The sequence below is a fragment of the Hemicordylus capensis genome, chromosome 1, assembly GCF_027244095.1.
Source record: "Hemicordylus capensis ecotype Gifberg chromosome 1, rHemCap1.1.pri, whole genome shotgun sequence".
Lineage (NCBI taxonomy): Eukaryota > Metazoa > Chordata > Lepidosauria > Squamata > Cordylidae > Hemicordylus > Hemicordylus capensis.
Window position 1 is genome coordinate 457046501 of NC_069657.1, and position 13546 is coordinate 457060046.

At 50.8% G+C, this 13546-nt stretch overlaps 1 protein-coding gene across 4 annotated transcripts in view; it reads left to right on the forward strand.

Moving 5' to 3' along the window:
* Positions 1 to 13546, forward strand: part of SCARA3 (scavenger receptor class A member 3) — a 47124-nt gene that overhangs the window by 15368 nt on the left and 18210 nt on the right. For all 4 annotated transcript variants that reach the window (XM_053250563.1, XM_053250542.1, XM_053250552.1 and 1 more), the window contains 2 exons: positions 668 to 787; positions 9264 to 9362. In XM_053250563.1, coding sequence (XP_053106538.1) covers positions 668 to 787; positions 9264 to 9362 — 219 coding nt within the window. Of the gene's footprint in view, positions 1 to 667; positions 788 to 9263; positions 9363 to 13546 lie in introns of those variants that run through there.

A 13546-nucleotide genomic window follows, 5' to 3' on the forward strand; every position in this document is an offset into this window, starting at 1 on the left:
TGGAAGGTCTTTCCCAGGAAAGAGAGAGAGAATGCAAATGGTGTGTGTGTGTGTGTAAACATTCACACTCACACAAATACAACTAATATTTATATACCGCTTTTCAACCAAAGTTCCCAAAGCAGTTTACGTGGTTATGAATCAGTTAGTCAAATGGGTCCCTGTCCCCAAAGGGCTTACGGTCTAAAAAAGAAACACAAGAGAGACCCCAGCCACAGCCACTGGAGCGATGCTGTGCTGGGGCTGGATAGGACCAGTTGCTCTCCCCCTGCTCAATAAAGAGAATCGCCACTTTCAAAAGGTGCCTCTTTGCTCAGTTAGCAGGACACACACACACACACACACACACACACAAGCTACTTGATCTGTATGGCTCCTTGCAGTACAGTCTTGACACTTTATTTTCAGTGCTGGGACTCTGCCCTGGCACTGAAAGAAGGGTACCTGAGCATGTACAGAATGCATTTCCCTCACTAATGAATATTCCTAACAAGGCCCCTGGATAATTAGGGGGAAGATTGTTCAGGCCAGAGAGTACATCTTCCAGTCAAATGTAAGCTTGCACATTAGCCCCTGGACATATCCGATGCTGGCCTGACGTTGTGACCACCAGCACCTCCGGCACACAATGGTTCACCATCCCTGCTTCATCCCACCCCCCCTCCAGGCCGGACGAGGACCAACTGCAGCCGGTGTGAGAAGACCTTGACCCTCCAGACGTTGGTGAAAGTGCTGTACGTCTTTGTCATCCTGCTGATCATTGCGGTGGTGGTGCTGGCAGCGTTGGGTGAGTAGCAGAGAAGCGGGTTTGCTGCTGGCCCCTGAGCTTGCTGTCTGCTTGGGCACCAGGTTTCCCGAAATGCAAAGCAGGAAGGGCACCAATCCACCCCCCCCCCAACTGAAGAGGTTGGTCTTTCGCCTTGGCATTTTTCACATGGGGCGTTTAGCCTGCATCTCCTCTGGAATGGAAGGGGTGTGTTCACATATCGGCCAAATTTACCCAGAAATCCCTGCAAGCTCTCAGAGGAGCACTTCACACACATTCGAGTTCTTTCATTGTGCATTACAGTGCAGCCCAATTTATTTGTTTGTTTGTTTGTTTGTTTGTTTGTTTGTTTGATTTCTATACCGCCCTTCCAAAAATGGCTCAAGACGTTTTACACAGAGAAATAGTAAATAAATATTTATGTATTTATTTATATTACATTTATATCCCACTCTTCCTTCAAGGAGCCCAGAGCGGTATACTACATACTTGAGTTTCTCCTCACAACAACCTTGTGAAGTCAGTTAGGCTGAGAGAGAAGTGATGGGCCCAGAGTCACCCAGCAAGTCTCATGAATGGGGATTGGAACTTGGATCTCCCCGGTCCTAGTCCAGCACTCTAACCACTTCACCACACTAGCTCAGATGGCTCCCTGTCTCCAAAGGGCTTACAATCTTAAAAGAAACATAAGACAGACACCAGCAACAGTCACTGGAGGGACGCTGTGCCGGGAGTGGAGAGGGGTTTTATATACAGGGTCTTTAAAAAATTAATTTTTTGCGTCAGTTTTGGGGGGCAGCTTCCAGCTCGCAGTAAAGCCTTGCAATCCTACCACAGCCAAATGCAAGGGATGGTTGGGGGCCGTGAATATCTGGGCCAGTAGCGGCTCGTGCCAATGAACCAGCGGGGCCCATGGAGGCACAGCTGCCTCGTTTCCTGGCAGCAGCAGGGGCGGCTCCTGCAGCCCACACCTGCCTGCAGACGGGCCCTTCACCGGGTACAGCTGTGTGGTCCATGCAGCTCTACCTGACAAATGGCCAGTCTGCAGGCAGGATGGCTCCCAGGCGGAGCAGGAGAGAGAGGAGCAACCTCAGCTGCCTCCTTGGGTGCCATCCTGGCTTGAGAGACCTACTGATTGGGGCTGTGCAAAACTTCAGAGTGCTATTCAATGTGGCTGAGATTCGGGCCGAAGAGGGCATCAAAGAGCTAAATCCAAATCAAATAGCTGGGCCTCCGAATCAAATCAGCACATAACTAACGATGAGCTACATAGTGAATAGGAGGGGAGGGAGAGAGATGCTCCCATCTACTCTCCAAGGAGAAAGGAGGTAGGACTGACTCACTACAGGAAATACCTGAGGCAGGGGTCATAGAGTAGAGGCAAAGCAAGGACAGGTAAGGGACCCTCGCTCACGACCACCCTGAAGGTCAAGGATGATCAGTGACTATTTTCCAAAAGGGATCTAATGGCTGGAAATCTCCCTTTCCTGCCCTTGGAAGGTGATACCCTTCACCTAGCAAGAAGGGCAGAGAAACGAATTGGGAAACAGGAAGAGTCAGACATAGAGCTGGGACTTTCCGTCTTTGCTACACGCGTTCATTGAGGGGCCACACAGAAGGGTTGCTCGGCACATGGCAAGCTTCCCCAGATGTGGCTCTCCTTGGATGGTCTGGCAGAGAGAAGAAGAGAGAGCCGCCCTCAGGAGACCTCTCTTCCTTCCCAGGGATTCTCTGCCGGGGCACTTCCGCACAGGGTCCTCCCAGCTCCCAGCCCGGCCTTTGGCTCTCCTCTGGTCTGAGGCTAAGCTGAGACCACCCACAGCCTCTTGGCATCCTGGAAGTGCTGGTGGCCGGGGCTGAGCGCCATTTATTGGTCTGCAGCAGCAGGACTTCCCTGCCAGTTCGAGGCAGCCAGTGTGTGCCTTTTCCACTCCGTTATTCTGGGCAGCGAGAAGCCACCCCCTCTTTAGACCATGTGCCCCAAAGCCAGATCTCAGTTGTGGGCCTGGCACGCAGCGTTGTCGCACAGGAGTCTGGGTTCTCTCCAGGCGCTGTGCACACCCAGGCTGTGGATTCCGCAGGCCAGCCGCTGGGTGAGGGGCAGGAGGGGCCCGTGCAGCCCAGTTTGGCAGCCACGACACCCAGAAGGTTGGGGGGGTTCCTGTTGCTGGTTGCAGCTGTCCCTGAAGTCTGGAAGGGACTTGGGGATGGGAGATGACCAAGAGCCTTCCTATGCTCTCCTGAGAGAATCTGAGTTGGGGGGTCTGGCTGGTGAGAAGCAATTTTGGAGCACTGCAGTTCTTTTTAAAGAAGGCCTCTGAATACCAATTGCAAGGGAGCAGGAGGAGGAGAGAGGGCACGCCCTCATCTCTTGCCCGTGGGCTGCTTCTCGAAGTCATCTGTTGCCCCACTGTGGGCAGCAGGAGGCCGGCCTGATCTTATGGATGCTGCTTTCAGATTAGCCCTGCCTCTCCCTTTGCCAGCCTGCTTTCCACCTGCTCAGCAGCCTGCATGTTTGCAAATAAATAGCACTGTGCAAAAGGCTCCATAACTCTGCAGCAGCATTTACTGCTTGCAAGGAAAGTGAGCCAGTGACAGGCTGTTACTGCAACTTCCTGCTGCTTAGGAAGTGATGGGGCATGAAACAGTTTGTGTTGTTATCAGGAACTGGCTTGTGCTTTGAGAATTTGGAATGGCGCACAATCCACTTGGCTGCCTTACCTTTTCCAGGCTGTCACAAAGGGATGGAGCTGTCAAATCCATTGCAAGGGAGCTGCTGTTGATGTGCGCCAGCTGGAAACTGCCCCCAGGAAAGCGGCACCCGTCCCATGGCTGCTCTGCTGCTTCTTGTGTTTCACCTCTGCTTTCAGAGATGAAAAGCCAGGTTTGGCCCGGCTGTGGCTGGCAGCCTGGATCGTCTCCTCCTCCTCCTCCTCCTCCAACACATTTAGCTTCCATTCAAGTTAGTACATAAGAGAAAGCAAAGCCCTGGTTAAGCTGCTCGCTTATGAATTAAATCTAGGAGGAAATGGGCAGTGGGAGGATGGACACCAACACCCCTGGTGGAAAGTCTGAGCAAAATTCCATCCCGAATAAGAACATAAGAACATTGCTTCATTGTGAAAATAGCCCAGCCCCGAAAGCTACCAACAGAACAGGGTGTGCTTTCAGCATCAAGTTCAACATCTGGAGCACCTTGCTTTTCTTGGTTGGTTGGTGCTTTTTTTAAAGCAAGTATCTAGTCCTTTGGGCTGCACACATCAGCTTCGGCAGAGGAGCTGCCTGGTGGTGAAACTGGAGGAGGACAAGGAGGAGGAGGAGGATCACCAGTACTCAGAGAATGTGGCTTCAGTGTTTTGCAGAGCAGAAGCACAGTGCATTATGCAAAAGCACGCAATTCTCTGCGAATGTGCTAAAATTGCAACTTTTATTTGGGTTGTGGAATGTCAACTTTCTTTAGTGCAAAATGTGGATGTCCTTAGCACAACCCAGCCTGGGCAGCCTTCTGATTAGCTCAGAGCTCTGGCATTAAGCCTGAACCATGTGGGCAGCTTGAACATTAATGTTCAAGCTGCCCAAATTAGGAACAAAGGAAGCTGCCATATACTGAGTCAGACCATTGGTCCATCTAGTTTAGTATTGTCTACCCAGACTGGCAGCGTCTTATCCATAGTTTCAGGCAGGAATCTCTCTCAGCCCTATCTTGGAGATGCTGCCAGGGAGGGAACTCGGAACCTTCTGCTCTTCCCAGAGCGGCTTCATCCCCTGAGGGGAAGATCTTGCAGTGCTCACATATCATCAAGTCTCCCATTCATATGCAAGCAGGGTGGGCCCTGCTTAGCTAAGGGGACAAGTCCTGCTTGCTGCCACAAGACCAGCTCTCACATTGGGGTGGGTGGGGTCTGCAACTGACCCCTAGAGCAGATCAGCAGCATCAGCAAGGCAAAGATCATCATCAAGTGGTTGGGGGAGCCGGTCCGGTATGCCGGAGGACAGAAGGGTGGCGCCAGGGGCCTGAGGCAAGGCACGGCATGGAAATGCCACTCTTTGGCCAGCTGGCCTGCTATTCCCATTCCCACCCAGCAGGCAGCCGGTCCAAGGTAAAAAGGCACACTTTCATTCCCCTGCTAACTGAGCCAAGAGGCACCTTTTCAAAGTGGTGGTTCTCTTTATTGAGCAGGGGGAGAGCAACTGGCCACATCCAGCCCCTGCACAACATCCCTCCAGTGGCTGATGCTGGTGTCTATCGGATGTTTCTTTTTTAGATTCTAAGCCCTTTGGGGACAGGGAGCCATCTTTATTGATGTCTATGTAAACCACTTTGGGAACTTTGGTTGGAAAGTGGTAGTTAAATATTTGTTGTATTCGTATACAAGCCACAGGCTGCTTCACAGCTCAGGCCCAGGACTTGAATCCTGAGGATGGGAAGAGGAGAGGCCGAGAGCAAACCTGAACATTCCCAAGCAGGGGACGGAGCTCCCCTCAGTCCCAGGCCAGGACCTTCTTTCTGAAATGAAAGAAAGGGTCGCCTAAAACAGGGGTTCCCCTCTGTCTGTGGGTAGCCAGATTTTGCTGGACAACAACTCCTATCATCCCCACCCTCAGAGGTCCTTGGCCACTCTTGCCGCCTGGGGATGACGGGAGTTGTAGTCCAACATCACCATCTGGGGAACCAAGCTTGGGAACCTGTGGTAGCAAATTGTTTGCCGAGGTCTCGGACTACACGTCAGGCAGACTTCTGTCTGTGATTCTTCCCTCCGTGTGTTTGTTTTAAAGTTCCAAAGCCTGTGCAGGGCAGGCTGTGAGTCTGAGTAGGAGGAGGGCATGCCAGGAGAGAGAGGCTGCCGAACTCTTTCCCTTCCTCTCGTTCCTCAGCACAAAATCGCCCTCTCCAAGCTGCTTTTTCACCTGCAGGGGGAAAGAAAAATGTCCACTTATTGTGCCCTATCATCTACCCCCGGAGTTATCCGCACTTGGCTTCAGGCTTCGAGGTAAATATTGAGTGAAGCCACTTTGAAGGACACTCGCGGCACTGAGGGAAGCAGCCCCTCCCCCTGCTCTGAGGTTTTGTTTTGAAACAAGTTCACATGGCATGCCTCCATATTTTCCTCCTAGTCGATGGGGCGGGGAGTGAGAGCTTCCTTAAGAGCGATATCTGCATTTCGAAAGAGAACATCCCTCTTATCAGGCTAATAATTCTACTGCAGTGCCTCTCCCTATTTACTCCGGTGTTTTCAGAAAAAGTAGCTTAAAACCAGAATTTTAAAAATCTGGAAATACCTCGAGATAAGTTAGAATTTGCATCTCAAAGCCTGACTTGTGTGTGGAGTGGGCCCAAGGATCTCAAAGGGACTTCAGGGTAAGTTTGGCTGGTGTGTGAACACAGACACTCTCCTCGGAAGTAGATTCGGGGTAGAAGCCCTGTGTGTCAAGCCTCCAGGAGTGAAGAAGTGTCTTGAGGAGGGCAATTCTAAGCTGAGAAAACACGGGGGGGGGGCAGGCTGCCCCCATCTGCCCTTCCTCTGCTCAGACTGCACCCCCACAAAAGTATAAGCACAGGGGAAAGAACTGGACTCCTCCAACTGTTATGTGGGGTGGCCTAGCAGACACCATGATCTCTGACCTGGCAGGAACCCCCCACACACACACACACACAAATGGTCCCTCCTCCTTTGGATAAGGCCCAGGCCAGGGGCGACCTTCAAAAGCCACTTCTGACACCCGGGCGGCGGGGGCGGCTGTTCACATGTGAACTAACTCGTGCAGGTGGGCCCCATGGTGTGGCCCTCTTCACCCGGTCAAAGGAGGCGGAAGAAACTGCAGCTCTGCTGGGAACCTGACCGCTACTAAGAGCAGTCCGAAGCCTGCTCCTTTCCCAGGCCATTCACCAACACCCCGAGTGGCCACCCCATTTCCCACAGGCAAGGGCTTCCCATAAGGAGAGGGAACTCCAGCAGGCAGGCAGGCTGGATCCCCCAGCTGGCTGGAAGGACTAGTAGGATACGGTGGGTTGCAAACGAAACATGAGTCAGCACAAGGAGGCTCTTCTTGCCAAAAGGAGGGAATGTTGTTTTGGGATCCATTCGCAGAAGAGCTGGCAATGATCCTGCTCTGCTTAGCTCTGTGTGGAGGTCTTGGCTGGAGGAGGAGGAGGAGGACGCTGCCCTTGAGGAAAGAGGCCGGCCCATTCAGGGTGAGGGACACAACTTCCAACAGGGGCTCAGTAACCACATGCAGCACCACTCAGGATGAAAGGGGAGCAGAGACGCAGGACTGGGGCGGCAAGATTCCTCTTCACTTAATCAAACTGATCCAGGCATTCCCAGCTTTGGGTTTCCAGATGTTCTTGGACTGCAACTCCCAACATCCTCAGCCAAACAAAGGCCATTGTGGCCGCGGGTAACGGGAGTTGTCGTCTGAAAGCTGAGAACCCCTGGACTAATCCCCTGGAGCTTAGTGGGTTCATCCATTGAAGCCCATTTTTATTAGTGAGGTCAAAATGGAATCAGTGGGCCTATAAGCCCACAGGTGTGTCTTTGTGAAGGTCATGGTGTGCAACAGGGAATAAATGAGAATATAAAACTATAAGCTTTCCTCCTAAGAGAGGAGTTACCTGGGAGGTCTCTGGCAGCCCCCGCTGAACATATGACAGTGAAGGAACATAAGAACAGCCCTGCTGGATCAGGCCCAAGGCCCATCTAGTCCAGCATCCTGTTTCGCAAAGTGGCCCACCAGATGCTGCTGGAAGCCACAGGCAGGAGTTGAGGGCGTGCCCTCTCTCCTGCTGTTACTCCCCTGCAACTGGTACTCAGAGGCATCCTGCCTTCGAGGCTGGAGGTGGCCCACAGCCTAACCCAAGATGTACCTTTGCGGAAGCCATGCTGGCTGACTTCCAGCAGGGCCTGTTCTTCTAGGTGCTTTACAATTTTATCCTTGAGGATGCTTTCCATCAATTTGCCTGGAACGGACGTTAGGCTAACCGGCCTGTAATTTCCCGGATCACCCCTGGATCCCTTCTTGAAAATCAGTGTTACATTTGCTACTTTCCAGTCCTCTGGTACAGAGCCCAATTTCAGGGATAAGTTAAATATTTTAGCAAGGAGGTCGGCAATTTCACATTTGAGTTCTTCGAGGACTCTTGGATGGATGCCATCCGGCCCTGGTGATTTGTTAGCTTTCAGTTTTTCCAGACAGTTTAGAACATCATCCCTTGTCACTTCTATCTGACTCAGCTCTCTAGCCTCCATCCCTAAAAAGCCTGGTTCAGGAACAGGTATATGCTCAGTATCCTCTGCCCTGAAGACAGATGCAAAGAACTCATTCAGCTTATCTGCAACCTCCATATCCTCCTTAATAATCCCTTTCACTCCCTCATTGTCTAATGGTCCAACTGCCTCCCTGGCAGATTTCCTGCTTCTGATGTATTTAAAGAAGTTTTTGTTATTCCCCTTGATACTTCTGGCTAAATGTTCCTCAAGCTCTCTTTTTGCCTCCCTTATTGTCACCTTGCATTTCTTTTGCCAGAGTTTGTGTTCCTTTCTGTTCTCTTCGTTTGGACAGGCCTTCCAATTTCGGAAGGAAGTCTTCTTCCCTTTTATGGCTTCCTTGACGGTACCCGTTAGCCATGCTGGCATCCTCCTGGACTTCGTGGTACCTTTCCTCCTTCTGGGTATACAATCTAACTGGGCTTCGAGTATTGTGGTTTTGAGTAAACTCCATGCACTCTGGAGCGAAATGACTCTCCTGATTTTCCCCCTAAGGTTTCTTTTCACCATACTCCTCATTTAGGAGAAGTTTCCTCTTCTGAAATTCAAAATGTTCATGATAGACATCCTTGGTTAGTCTCTCCCCGCATGTATGCTGAATTTGATGGCACTGTGGTCACTGTTCCCTAAAGGGTCGATGACACTGACGTCACGCACCAAGTCCTGGGTGTCACTCAGAATTAGATCCAAGGTCGCCTTCTCTCTGGTTGGTTCCATGACCAACTGTTCTAGGCCACAGTCATTTAGCGTATCTAGAAATTTGACCTCTTTGTCCTGACCTGAATGTGAATTTACCCAGTCTATGTGTGGGTAATTGAAGTCACCCATAATTACAGCCCTGCCTCTCCTTGATGTCTCCCTGACTTCCTCCTGCAACTCCCAGTCACTGTCGGCATTATGATCTGGAGGGCGATAGCACCTCCCCAGTAGCACGTTTCCTTTCCGGCCTTGTATAGTCACCCATAGGGTTTCTGTGGAGGACTCCAGTCCACCCAGGTTTTCTAGCTTGTTAGATTCTATCCCTTCTCTAACATACAGTGCTACCCCTCCTCCAAGGCGCCCCTCCCTGTCCTTTCTATAGAGTTTATACCCAGGGATAACAGTGTCCCACTGGTTCTCACTGTTCCACCATGTTTCTGTTATGCCCACTATATCTATTAGTGGTCCTGAGTTCAAGTTCTGATACCCTGGGAATGTTGTGTCCCCACTCACTTTCCATGTCTTCCTTGCAGTCTTTAAGAAGGTGGATTCTATAGCTGATGATGTGAGCTCAGCTCAGACCCACTATGAGAAGAAGATTATTTCAGTCCAGGAGAACCTGCAAGAGCTGGGTAAGTGTGATGTCTCCTGGGTAGGTTTTGCTTGGCACATTTTGAGTGTGTAGAGCATTGCTCATGAATAATCTTGATATTATCAAAATGATCAGTTTTCCTCCCTTTCTCACAACACTAGAACCAGTGGGGGGTCATCCCATGAAACTGATTACCAGGAAATTTAGGACTGACAAAAGGATGTAATTAACCTATGGAATTCTCTGCCACAGGATGTGGTGATAGCCAGTAGCTTGGATGGCTTTAAAGGGGGCTTATAGAGATTCCTGTAGGACAGGTCTATCAATGGCTACTAGTCTGGTGGCTATAGGCCACCTCCAGCCTCAGAGATAAGATGCCTCCAAATACCAGCTGCAGAGGAGCAACAGCAAGAGGGGGGGGGACATGCCCTCAGCTCCTGCCTGTGGGCTTCTCAGAGGCATCTGGTGGGCCACTGTGCGAAACAGGATGCTAGACTAGATGGGCATCAGGTTCTTATGGTCTTATCCTTGCAGTACCCCGCTAAGGAAAGTAAGTATGGTTGCTCATCCTCATATTGCAGCTGCGACTGAGAGGAAGCACTTCATGAGTTCATGAGAGAAGCAAGATCCAAACCTTGGAAGTCTGACTTACGACTCAGGCCCTTAGCTGCTATGCAACACCCCTTCTCTCAAACATACACATGACTGCATGTCTGTGCATATTTTGTTTGTTTTGAAATTTGATAAGCCACCCATCAGTAACGAGACTTTCAGGGTGTCATGCAGTTTAAGACAACAGGTAGGATAAAATCACACAAACAAAGCAATAAAACCACAGAAACAGCCAAAGTCATTAAAATCCCACATTAGACAGCATTAAAGTCAAATATGAAATATGCCAGAATGCTCTGCAAATAAAAAAAAACCTTTGCTTGGTGCTGAAAAGACATCAAAGATGGCCCCAGGCAAGCTTCTCTGGGGAGAGCATTGGCTATCCAGAAGGCCCACATTATATCAAGAATTAATTTGCATCAGTAATGACATGTGTACAATCTTAATAATTAATACAATTTGAACATTGCAGCCTATCATTTCTTATGCATCTGCCATTGTTGGGTCAGTTTAAATGATCAAATATGGGAGGCTTAATTGTGTGAGCAGCCATTTGTTTGATTAAACAGAGCAACTGCAGCAATTTCCTTTATGAGCCTGTTCAGCTGCCTTGTGTGGTAATGGAGTCTGACCATTGATGCATCTAGCCCAGTCTATGGCCCGCTCTGGCTGGCAGCAGCCTTTTCCCGAGGCCTTTTGAACCCGGGACTAGGTCTGAACCATGTTTGAATCTGGGCCCATATTTGTTGGACCAGTTTGAACCTGGGACCTTCTGCAGGCAGAGGGTCTCTCCCAGGAGGACTGTGCTCTGTGGGCACATGATGAAGCAGCAGCCACTTTGCTGAAGCCAGCTCTGGTCAGTGTTGGGATGATGGTTGACTGCCTGGGAACTCCATGGATGCCCCCCTGGATTCCACGATGGAAGGAAGGTGGGATGTGCACGGGGTTAAACAAGAGAGCCTGTGCTCAGCCACTGGGCACCCGAAATGAGCACCGGAACCCGATTTATACCAGGCTGCATCATTGGCCACGCTGGCCCCGTACTGCCTGCAGCTTTCCAAAGTTTTGGCTGAAGAGAGGGGGTCTTGTCCCATTCTGGTACCTGGTATCCTTCAACAACCAGCACCGAGGACCAGTCCTGAGACCTTCTGCATGTGCTTGGCAACAGCCTGCAGTGGAGGAAATCATCCTGGCCCCATTGCAGGCCTCGGAACACTTATGGACTAAGGCTTTGCAAGCCTTCTCCCACTGATAACCTCCACCCCGAGCAGCAGTTACTTTGCACCAGTGATGGCTGTTGCTTGTGAACCAGCCTTTTCTGCTGCGATTGGTAGAGTTTCAGCTCACACCTTGGTGCTGACACGGGTCTCTGTGTGGGGCAGCTCTGCATTATAGGCTGCACTCAGCCAGAGTTTGCAGGATTATCTTGGTTAAACTGGAAATGAAGTAAAGTAAAGTTGTGCTGTGGAGTCGGTGTTGACTCCTGGCAACCACAGAGCCCTGGGCTTGTCTTTGGTAGAATACAGGAGGGGTTGACCATTGCCATCTCCCACACAGTACATAAGAGCAGCTCTGCTGGATCAGGCCCAAGGAGGCCCATCTATAGTCCAGCATCCCGTTCCATACAGTGGCCCACCAGATGCCTCTGGAAGCCACAGGCAGGAGTTGAAAGGGGCTTGCCCTCTCTCCTGCTGTGACTCCCCTGCAACTGGTACGGGATGATGCCTTATCACTGAGCTGGCAACTTCTGGCTTGCTACTCGTCATTTCCCTGCTGAGCCATTAGGTGACTGTAAAAGAGGAAATGGATATCAGTATCTATCTAGAAATGTCAACAAGATCCACAGGGCCATCACAGGGGGTGAAAGATCAGCTAAAGTGTTGGGCAAGAGGGACACACAAGCATTTTTCCTGTGTGCAAGTGAGAAAGTTTGTTGTCAGTCAGCAAAGTGTGGTCAGTCAGTTTTAGTCAGTCAGCAAGTGGCTGGATTTTATGAGTGTCTGCAAGGAATCCACATGTCTGTGACTCACTGCAGAAAGAAAAGAACAGCAATTAGTGCAAACCTCCGCATATTTACTAGGAAGTAGAACCCACCAAATTCAATGGGACTCTCTCCCTAGGAAGCATGTTGCGAGTTGCAGCCTTGATGGGTGTTCAGGATACATGGGGCAGAATCCAGAGCAAACATGTCTGCTCTCCCACTGGAAGATAGTGGGGCCCTCTTGCCCTCAAAGATCCATGGCCATCCCCGGGCTTTGGAATGTGCCCCCTGCTGAAATAAGAGCCTCCCCGTCTCCGACAGCTTTTAAAAGGGCTGCTTAGACACATTTGTGTCTTAATTTTAATTTCCGTTAAGGCTTTTAATTAGACTGATAGAATGTATTATTTTTTTAAAGAAATTAATTGTTTAATGGTTTTAATCTTGTTTTAGTCTGTGGTGTTTTACTGTAAACCGTTCAGACATGCGTTTGGGGCAGTATATAAAGAGGTTAAATAAGTGTGGCGGGTGGAGAGGGAGGTTGTATCGCCACCTGGCCTCCCCATCTCACCTTGGCTGTGATCAGAGGTAGGCCAAGTTTGCCTCCCCCCCCCCCTGCATCCAGCTGTTGCTGAACTCCCTTATAGTGGATGGGCATGATGGGAGTTGTAGTTTAGCAGCAGCTGAAGGGCAAGCTTGCCTAACCTGGAGTTGGTCCTTGTTGGGTCCCCCCCCCCCGCCCTTCTCCCCCTCCCTCCCTCCCTCCCTCCCTCTCTCTCTCTCTCTCTCTCTCTCTGGGGTCCTCAGCACCCTTGGCAGTCTTGTCAGGGGGAGGGATTCCCATCCCATGAGAGTCCCTCCCTCCTCCTCCTCCAAGACTCCTGCAAGAGCTGGCTCTGCTGCTTGTTTCCCACAGCCACACTGGGGTGGGGCGATGATGCCATCTTGGCTCCTGGAGAGCATTTGAGGGGTTGGGTCGTTGCAGGCCTGATTAAGTGCGCTTTTTGAAATATTTTGTGGGATGGATTGTGGAACTGCACACACCCTAGAGAGCCCACAGGCCATGGTGTAGACAAACCGTAATGTAATCTGCAGATAAATAGTCATTTATGTGGGTGGTGACCAGTGGGAGGATTGGCTCCCAACGGTACACAGCCCCTGACTTCCCCACCTGAGTGCCTTTCTCCTGGGTCCTTTCTCCTCTTTACACAAGATCATCTCCCCACCAGCACCACCTGCTTGATTATTTTTATTGACTTATTCAACCTTTAGGGAAAGAAGCCTTCTCCTCCTCCTCCTCCTCCTCCTCCTCCTCCTCAGCCTCCTCTCTCTTTGGGATCATTCACACAGCCGGCCTTTTCTGGGTAGGAGAGAGTCTCCTCCCCAGCACCTGTCCGGCTGGGCTATCCAGCCTTTCTACCCTGCCCTTAACCTAGGTAGGATAGAAACATCCGCTATCCGACCTTGGTTTTCGGTCACGTGGCTGCCTGCAGTGGCTTTTGCAGCTCCCAGGGCTGGCAACCATAGAGTGCTGCGGCTTGCGAGGCCAGGGGGAGGACCCCTCGTGCATTGGCATGGGCTGCCGCTCTGCTTACTGTGCAATGCATTCTGCGATAGTGGAGGATTTCCTCCTC